The 10,180-nt window shown below is 38.0% G+C and overlaps 1 protein-coding gene across 2 annotated transcripts; it reads left to right on the top strand.

Moving 5' to 3' along the window:
- The first annotated feature begins 1,083 nt into the window (after positions 1–1,083).
- Positions 1,084–8,449, top strand: prrx1b (paired related homeobox 1b). Of its 2 annotated transcripts, XM_057353052.1 has the most exons (5): positions 1,085–1,979; positions 4,721–4,896; positions 6,147–6,328; positions 7,031–7,092; positions 7,322–8,449. In XM_057353052.1, exons 1-5 carry the CDS (start codon positions 1,733–1,735, stop codon positions 7,375–7,377), a joined length of 723 nt encoding a protein of 240 aa, XP_057209035.1. In that variant the 5' UTR covers positions 1,085–1,732; the 3' UTR covers positions 7,378–8,449. The 2 variants fall into 2 exon arrangements, with proteins under 2 accessions (XP_057209034.1, XP_057209035.1); XM_057353051.1 differs by lacking the exon at positions 7,031–7,092 and having other exon boundaries at positions 1,084–1,979.
- Positions 8,450–10,180: the final 1,731 nt, after the last annotated feature.

The raw sequence follows: 10,180 nt of genomic DNA, 5'->3' as shown, positions 1-10,180 counted from the left end.
CAATTTAAAGGAAAAATGTACGTGCTTTTTGTAAATATATAAATTTCGTATTTCAGGTAGGTCTTGGCTATACAATTGTTTTAGAACAAATAGTATTTCGATCGCTAATACAATATAGAAGTTTTACATTTACAACAAGAGCTCTACCCCAAATCCATCGTGAAACTGGAAATAATTTTTTTTTAAAGATTTCACAGGCCATAAACAAACACGCGCGATTTATTTTATTTGGGATGCCTGCTCAAATGATGACGGACATATGCCACAAAGTTTGGACATTTGAGTGCAAAAAACGTTTTCTGGTTAAAGCATCAATTTTACAGATTGTCTCCTATTGCGCGATCCCCTACCCGACAGCAGGCCTTTATGAGAAGTCGCTTGCTCCGGCAGCTGAGGGAATGTGGAGGGAAAACTATAATGATGAAAAAGGTCTACTCCATCCCAAACAGCGGCTTAATTAAATACATGGAAAGAACGAAAGCAGCACATCTGGTTTCAATCCGTTTTCCTTTGATGGCATCAAGTGCTCTTTTCCCAGATCTGGAGTTGCAAGCTACGGGATATCTGTGTCAGTGAGGAGCCTATTCTTGCCATTGAAACACATGGACATCTACCTTGTGAAAACCAAACTTAGCCTATAACTCAGCAAGTGGTAAGACATTTCCCAGCTATTTGTTTCAAAGATAACAAATACGTTAATGTAAGCGTCGGTTAGCATCTTGAACATTATAACCTTGACCAATGAATGTTGCCTTCGTTCGTAAAGTAGCCTACAACTCACTCTCTGTGACGTCAATTTTCGTATACTTTTTAGAATTTATGCATTCTATTTATTTCTTTATGATATATTAAATGTAAACTCCCATTTCCATTCGTAAGGTCACGGGACGAACGAATCAACTCGACTGGTGCATCATTTTAATATTTGACGAAGTCTACAATGCATATGTGCCACCACTGACTAACTAAACATTCTTCGAATTTCTTTGTCAGTTTTGTTGAGTGAAATCATAATCGTTGAGTGATATGTGATTTTCAGAGATCGGGGAGGGTTAACATGAGGAAAGCCGTGATGAAGGAGGGAGGGGGGCTGTTAAACGTCAAAGACAGCACAGAGTCTTTTGCCACGTAATTACGAGAGCCTTTCAGCTTCATCTTCTCTCCCAGGGGTCTCCATTTTTCATTTACAATCCACTCCACTGCATGCCAGTGCGCGCAGCGTTTGAAGTGCCAGAGCGTGCGTTCCCGTGTATGCGTGTGCATGATTGAACAGAGAACGGCGTGGAGCAGAGGAGAGAGCCAACAGCTTCGGGAAGGCGGCGGAGTGTCCAGCCTCCTCTTGCATTTAGCCAGCCCGCTTTACGCACATGCATCTGTAAGGCATCAGCACTTCTGGATTCGCACTCAGTCAACAACTGCGTGGAGCTCGTGGAGTTTTTCCCCTATGAACCACCGTGCTGAGCAAACTTTTGCAGATTTTATTGCGTGAAAGGATTCAACATAGTTCATGGACTTCACAGTTATATTAAGTTCCACAAAGTTACATAGACTTGAAACGCTTACACCTGGATTTACGTTATAGGTAGCTATCATAGAGAACACCAGTCGTCATCTCGAGTCGCTTTGGAGGCGCTGCTTTATATGAGTTTGTTTTCAAATATATGCAAGGAGGATCCGTTTGGTCAACCTAATACCGCGGCACCGCTTTTTTCTCTTGTTTCGTATTTGCGTCATGACTTCTAGCTATGCACATGTAATGGACAGACAAGCAACCATATCCAGCAGACTGGAGAGTCCCATTACAGCCAACCTGGAAAACCTGCAGGCCAAAAAGAACTTCTCGGTGAGCCATCTGTTGGATCTAGAGGAGGCCAGGGAAATGGTCGGATCTCAGACGGACGAGAATGTGGGAGACGCGGGCAGGACTATGCTGGAATCTCCCGGTTTAACAAGTGGCAGCGACACAACGCAGCAAGAGAGTAAGTGCTGGTTCAGCACAACATATCTCAGGTCGATAGATAGATAGATAGATAGATAGATAGATAGATAGATAGATAGATAGATAGATAGATAGATAGATAGATAGATAGATAGATAGATAGATAGATAGATAGATAGATAGATAGATAGATAGATAGATAGATAGATAGATAGATAGATAGATAGATATGCACAAAACAACTGTTTTTGGAAAAATAACGAAAGAAATCCCATATGAGCGAAGTTTTTTTCTATAAAAACAAATAGTAAACGATAGCATAGACATTAAAACGTGGCCTGTCACCATCAATACCTTTCTTTTACCTTTCAATAATTTTCAATCATTTGTATTACTTTGTGTTTAAAGAATTGCTCTTTAATAACCATTTTGGTAAACGAATTCGACTAGATAATTTGCATAACAATTACACAAATGTGTAAAATGCCTGTAATTTTAGATTTGTTTTGTATAGTGAAAATATAAACGATAAAATACGATCAAAGCAAAAACAAAGACAACGTCAAATCGATAAATTTCCGAACCTTTTAGTCAATTTTAAACACCATAATTTGTATATTGCATCCCAACATCTGCGATTAAGGTATCAAACAGCAAACTGTCAGTCCATAAATTGTGTATTGCTTGCCATAACGTTTTTGTACATTGAAGAAGTATTTTTATGGATAACAAATAAAGCTTAATAATACATATAAAATATATTATGTCTCTGTCAAAAAAAATATTTGTTACGCATAACTGCTTTTATTTATTGCTTCTTTTCTTTTTCTTAAATACATTTTATTTATTTATTCTTTTCTTAAATCAATAGACTGTCTTGTAAATTCTCGTTGTTTTGCCAATTAAACGCGCTATTTCATATATAATCCTCATTTTATTCGTAGTATTTTAAAAAAAACAATGCCTCAATCCTGAAATAATTTAGTCAAAATTACTCAGGAAATCATTATCAACTGATTATCAACAGGATTACATTTTTTGACACGAGTCTGTATTGTTTAGGCTTATTAAGCAGCGCGCGTTATGGCGCTGCGTGTATAGTGCATTAGTTCAGCAAAACTATTTACGCAATTAAAGGTAGGACATATTTTCAATATAACAAATAACTGCTCAAAATAAATAAACTCAAAAATTTTAACTGATCCTCGTTGGTAGGCCTAAGGAACAATCTAAAAATGTAACTATTGAAATAAATGTAGGCCTATAATTCTTTAGGCTATAAAATATTTTTTAATTCGGAGAAATCACACCTACAGGGTTATAATTAACATATGACTAAACAGATGTGGAATGTAAACAAGTCTTCTTTTAAAATGTATATTTATAGATCGGTGTATTGTTTGTCAGTATTTATGATGTAATTTAGTAGCATTTTAAGTATTGTAAATAACAAGCCTGATGTTTTAATTTAATTGTAGTAAACAGGACTTGTAAAATGTAATCAAACTGACCTTTACAATCTGCTGAATCAGACCAATAAAATGCTGCCATTTAACAATCTTTTCAATAGATTTCCAAAAGATCATTCTTAACCCATGCTATACACATAGGCCTCACATTTTCATCAGGCTTTCTTTTAGGAAAACTTTGATTGATTTACTGGTGGGAGGAAAAGCAAGATGGCACTCCTATCAAAGCGAATTTATTGTTGTTTTGCATTGTTGGTATTGTGTTAGGTGTGAAGAATTTTGCAAATGATGGAATTAACTTGTTTAATGTTGAACAGCTATTTTCAAATTGTAATATGAACAGAGTTTGTGTGTGGACTACAGCTTGTGTTCTGTCAGTTAGGTGATTATTGAGTCTCAAGAGAGTCTAAGTAACTTTTGTGCTTTTGGCTGTGAAGTGAGGCTACTGTGATGTGAACAGGCATTGCTTCAACAAAACAAAGATCATTTTGCTGTATGCTAGATCCTGGTCAAACTATAGAAAGGCGCTGTTTTTTTTCTGAGCACTCTCTCAGTATTTATACATCTCTTCTTTGATGCAACCAGAGTAAAAAATATAGCACAAGCAACAAATGTTAAAACATCCTAATGATGTAAAAACAGAAAAAACACTCAGATTGCTTTAAGATCTCAAGAGGATCATCCAAGGTAATAAAACAAATTTATACTCTGTACAGTAATGACAGGAATCACATTGTTTATTGTCTTGTTATTTTGCTTTATATGTTTTCATAAGGACAATTATTCATATTGTTGTTTTTCGGGCCATATGAAAACAGTAAAAAAGTATGGAATAATTAATTATTAAATATTTATTTACACAAAAATATAGTATATGAAAAAAAACATTTTATAAGGCATAATATTAAATACATCTAAATGACAATTAAAAAGCCGGAGTCGCTGTTGCATTTTTTCCTATTGTTCCACAATTGCATCTCACAATTTGTAGAACAGCACATCAACAGTAGGAGAGATGAAAAATGTCAATAATAATAATTAATAAAAACAATAACTAGCCTTCCTGTGGCTCAGTGGTTAGAGCATGGCGCTAGCAACGTCAAGGTCATGGGTTCGAACCCAGGGATTGCACATACAAAAACAAATGTATAGTTCATGTGTAAATGTAACTAACTATAATATATAAAGTTTAAACATGACAAACACCCACTAATGAACCACAGTATACCCTAAATTATTTACAAACCCAAGATAAGCCAACAACAAGCAAGAGATACGCTGAATAACTGTACATGTGTGTGTGCGTTACCAGATGAGCAGCTAAACTCAGAAGAGAAGAAGAAGAGGAAACAACGAAGGAACAGAACCACGTTCAACAGCAGCCAGCTGCAGGCACTGGAGCGAGTGTTTGAGCGGACACACTACCCCGATGCCTTTGTTAGAGAGGACCTGGCACGCAGGGTCAACCTCACTGAGGCTAGAGTTCAGGTGAGATTGAACGGTCTCCGGAGACATGTTCTGTAGGTGAAGTTTGTAGAGAAAATGTACTTCAAGAACAAGAGTCATATCAAATAGATTTTTAAAAAATATTAATTGCATGGCAGCTTTGCGTTAAATACATCAGTGACGTTTAGAAATTAAAACATTTAAATACTTTTAAGATTGAAAAAGATTTCGCATGCCAAATTGAAGGTTCCAGTAGAGAGGTATTTACAGTGGAAAGTGACTGTACGCCCATCACTGTCAGCACACTGCAGTCTCATTGTCATCAGCCCCATCATCAGTGTTTAAAAATCCTCGCTCGATCACTATCCCTATCCGTACATATGCTGTAGGTTGCAGCCAGTCTCCACATTTTCCTGTAATGAGAATGTTTTTCTAGAAAGATGGGGATTATTCCCGTTTATAGATCAAGAGAACGGAGAAGAGGGAAAACGAGAACAAACACATCTGCAATTAATGTGTCCCAGAAAGGGAGCGATACAGAAATACTGGATAAAAGAGACTCAAAGCTCATTCCTGAGGCGCTGCGTAACCGGACACTGTGCCTCCACCAAGCACTGTGCTGGCTTCAAGATCTGGGCTCCCGGCTCCGTCTTCAACCATGTTTCACAGCCGGCCTTATTTCACAGAGCTCGTTCTGCAGGCCTCTGATGGTTTTTCTGCAAACAGGTGTGCACAGGTTAATGCTGGATATCCAAAAAGTGCTGCAATTTAGCATAGATTTGATGATTATTTTTGGGTCTTGACGTCAAAATGTAGATGGACAAACATGCATTGAATATACAGAAAAGCTCATAAAGCTATTTGTTCTTAAACGCAAAATTAGAATCAGGGAAAAAATCTCAGGGCCTCGATGAGGTTTTGGTTAAAAGATCTTTCTGGAAAAATAGTGTAGGCCTAGTGTTTACATGAACTTGAACGTTAGCTATTTAAGCACAATGGGTTTAAAATTGTGCAGAATCATAATATCGGTAATGAATAAGAAAAGAAAATCTGTAAACCACCACCATACATAACAATAATAAGAAAGCTTAAGTATAATCGGCTATGGAACCAAAACACAAACTTTTTTTAGTCTTGATATCATTTTTTAAAAATTGTGATGCAGAAAACACTATACCAGCTATGTTTCCACTGTAAGAATCTGGTTTACCGTACAATTTGTCTTTCATCACAGTGCGATATATATCCCGTCTAACCACCATACCGTATCATTTCGGGTTGTGCTCTCATAGGTGTGGTTTCAAAACAGACGGGCAAAGTTTCGACGTAATGAGCGGGCGATGCTGGCCAGTAAGAACGCCTCGCTCCTCAAATCCTACTCGGGAGATCTGACGGCCGTGGAGCAGCCCATTGTTCCCCGGCCCGCACCACGTCCCAACGACTACCTTTCCTGGGGGAGTACCGCTCCATACAGGTAAACCGTCAACAACCCTCGAAATTCTTGCATCTTCCTTTTTTAATTCTGTATACGTCTGCCACTCGCAGCTTTAACACGTTGTGCCAGCTCTTACTGTACTTCTCCAGTTGACCCCATTTTTGCATTTATTTTCTTACTCTTGATGGTTTTCAATTACAGTACTTCACAATCTAATTCCATAGCTTTTTCTCATCGAAAAATATTGTTAATTTTAGGGAGTCTTAGAGCTAGGACGTCAAACAAACAAAATGGAAACATAATGTAGTCTGAGCTAACACACAGAGTTGTTTTCTATCGCTCTCTGTTGAAAGGTTGGTGGGCCGAACCCCTATTGATGAAGTGATAATCTGAAAACAAACCGTATTAAATCCGCTCGTGCCCCCAATGACATTTGGGTCATAAGATACACAATAACTAGTCTATTGGGCAGGATTTTTTGTGTCTCTAATTCCACCGGTTGTGATATACAGTAATCTTTATACTTAAATGGCGTGTAGAGTAACTAACCCTGCCTCTCCGGCCAAACTCTTTTCCCAGCAGCTGAAATACGCAACTAGACTGGGAACACTTTCTGTCTATACATTTGACCAGCAATCGTGCCAATAAAACATGCTTACACAATTTCAATGCACACCTAACACATCACTGTGCACATATGATGCATTTACTATATTAACGCAGTATTTATATATTCTTAAGCTGGTACCCAAGGCCGGAGGGAGGGCCAATGCGAATGCCACAGAAAATGCTGCCCACAGAAAGCAAGTACTTTTTTCACTTTTCTTTTTAAAGCTTGTAATTTAAAACAAGATTAATACTATTTATGGATTCAATTAAAGCCATTAGAAAAATCCATGTCCTGCCTTATATTGCTGTTTGAGCAACAGAACAGGATTTAAGATTTGGGGATGGATTTTTAATATTTCACTTATTTAAATAAACATTTACACAACTCTAACTCTAGAAATCTGTTTCGTATCTTCCTTTCAGCGCAATGGCAACCTACCCACCCACTTGTGCCAACGCCACTTCCACCCAGGGAATGAACATGGCCAACAGCATCGCCAACCTGAGACTGAAAGCCAAAGAATACAGCCTCAATCAGGTGCCCACCGTCAACTAAACCTGAAAAAGAGGGAGAAGAAGGGACAGAAAGGAGCGATGAGAAGATCTCAGAGGAGCTTATTTGAGATTTTTTCGGCCTTCTGCACTGTCAGAACATAGTGGATATGACCTGTCACCCCCTCCCACAACAATGGAATTGCATTGTTGTCCCTTTCATTTGGCTTTTGGCTTCATCACAGATGAAGGTATGTTTCAAAGAAACTAAATCTGATTTTGTACTGATCTGGAGACTGTAAAGACAGCACTAGGTCTGCTCCCCGGAGAACGAGTCAATGAACAGGGCTCCACTAAATCAGTACGAAGTAGCAGGCAGAGCGTCTGGATACTGTAAGCTGTTCTTTCTTTGTTCTTTTCTGGCTTCGTTTTGGGTCAACTGGATGAAAAGTAAAGAAACTTTCATGGCAAACAATGAAGGACTGTTGTTCGCAACAGAGCGATTGAAATTACACCGGGAGTGTATGTGCCTGAGTTAAATGCCGAGATCTGGCAAAGAATCACCCCAAAATGTGCTCAGTTTTTACGTATTGGGAATAAAGACTCATTTGTGGACTAGTCGGCGACAACTCTAGACATCAGATGTTAAATAGCATCAGTGCAAAAGGAAGGGCTGAGGTCAAATTGCAACATCTTTTAATGTCGGTTCTTAAATATTGCACCACTGTTTAGGGTTAAATGATGTTCCCCATAGTGAATAATGTATATGCTTACAGTGCGTTTCAGTTGTTCCGTAGGTTTCGAGTTGTTTTATTTCTTTTAGACCAATTTTTCTTTCTTATAGTTTGAAACCATATAGTAATAAAAGCATTTTCAAGCAATGTCTCTTATACTAGTGTGTTGAATTCTGCATTTCAAGACTTGCAACATTGTTTGGAACTGTTGCAGGCAACAGTGTAAATACATCATGACAGAATGTATTACTTTTTCATGTCAGTCAAAACACCAACAATAAAGAAAATCCATTGTTATGAAATAAATAACTCAAAATAACTTATACATTTTCAGTCTGGCGCTTCTCATTGAGACGAAATAAAAGAATGGGATTTTGGATTGAATCCACATGCTAGGAAATGTTATATTTACTTTAACAACTTTTTGTCAGAGTAAATCTTTCCATTAATAAATACATCTTTATTTATAGTTATTTTACATTATTACTGCATTATTATTTTTTTAACAAAAGGTAAATCCACACAGCAGCATTTTCCCATGTATTTCTTTGATCCAAGACAAGTAATACAGATTAGAATTACGTGGTTTAGAAATCTGGAAAATGAATCCAATTTTCCAATAGTTAGGGGTATTTTAGAGAGCAAGGCATAGAAAGCTAGTGTATGGTTTGTATCCCTGTATGTAGAAAAAACAAAAAGTCCCAAATTTGAAATTATTCCACCAACCAACTGAATTTAAAAAAGACTAAAATAGACAAAAGAAGATCTACATTTGTAGAAGACCTCATTTTGCATATGTAATTATGGGTCAAATAAATAACCAACATTTGACGGGACTGAACTCTTAAACATAAAGGTTAAAAAGGGATTCTTCACGGTGATGCCTTAGGATAACCATTTTTAGCTCTTCAAAGATCCTTTAAGTCAAAAGTTTTCAAAAAAACCCATATCTTTCTTACATTTTCATAGTCATGCAACAGAAAGGTTCTGCGGATCACGTTTAAGGTTCTTTATGGAACCATACAGCCAAAATACATACTGTATTCGATGCATTACCGAAAGCTGCAATACAGTGCACATTAGAAAACTGTCAGATAAATATAAGATATTCTGTTATGTCTGGTTTGTACTGTAGCCACACCCACTTTCAGGTAGAAATTAAAAGATGACGTGAAAAGTGCTAGATATAGAGATGACTTCCAACAGTTTTGTCAAAAATTAAGTCAGGGGATGAATTGTTCTTTATTCTTATCTGCATTCTCAGCCAAACCTATGCAACATGCTATCCAGATTCATATTTAAACCAGCCTACTTTTATATACCTATTTACGTATACAAGTATTGATTTCTTACATGACTTATGAGTGAGTATTCTAGTGCCCGAGTCTTGCTCTCCATCCCGAGCGTTGCATGCTCTCCATGCTGTGCTGCTCAGGTCAGGTCGAAGCGTCTCACCTTTCATGCAGCCAGGCCCTGCTGACCCGAAGTGCTTCCAGATGTGTGTAGGCTGTGACCCGCTTGCCCCACCCCCAGCCCCATCACCTCAGGCCTGGGCCCCTCCATCAGGTCTGACAGCATCCCCTTTGGATGGGTGTACGCGCAGCCGCCCGCGCAGATGACATACAAACACCTCACCCCCTTCAGCAGCACATCTGGACCCTATTACAGAGGAGACAGTCGAAGTGAGCATGGGGGGAAGAGTCTGCACGAGTGTGTGTGTGTGCGTGTCAGGGAATGTATGTATGAACTTTATGTATGATAAGCTGGAGATGGTTTGGAGTATGCTTGTGTGTGCATATGTCTGTATACTTTTGTTATTTCCTGTGACCTTTTCTCTACATTATTCTTGAATCTTAAGATTTCCCTACCAGTCATTTTTCCTTTGCTCTGTAACAAATACACCGCCTTCCATGTGAGCCCTCTGGCTATTGGCTAATAACATGTGGCCACAACAAGTTTATAAATGTGAATTTTTGAGTTGGGGTTTGCAGAAAACTAGTAAATGTTACTTGCATTTTGTAAAATATGGCACAGCTGTTTACAGTGTACACAGTTC

This window comes from Triplophysa rosa, linkage group LG15 (assembly GCF_024868665.1).
Source record: "Triplophysa rosa linkage group LG15, Trosa_1v2, whole genome shotgun sequence".
Classification (NCBI taxonomy): domain Eukaryota; kingdom Metazoa; phylum Chordata; class Actinopteri; order Cypriniformes; family Nemacheilidae; genus Triplophysa; species Triplophysa rosa.
This window is presented reverse-complemented; position numbering and strand designations above follow the sequence as displayed.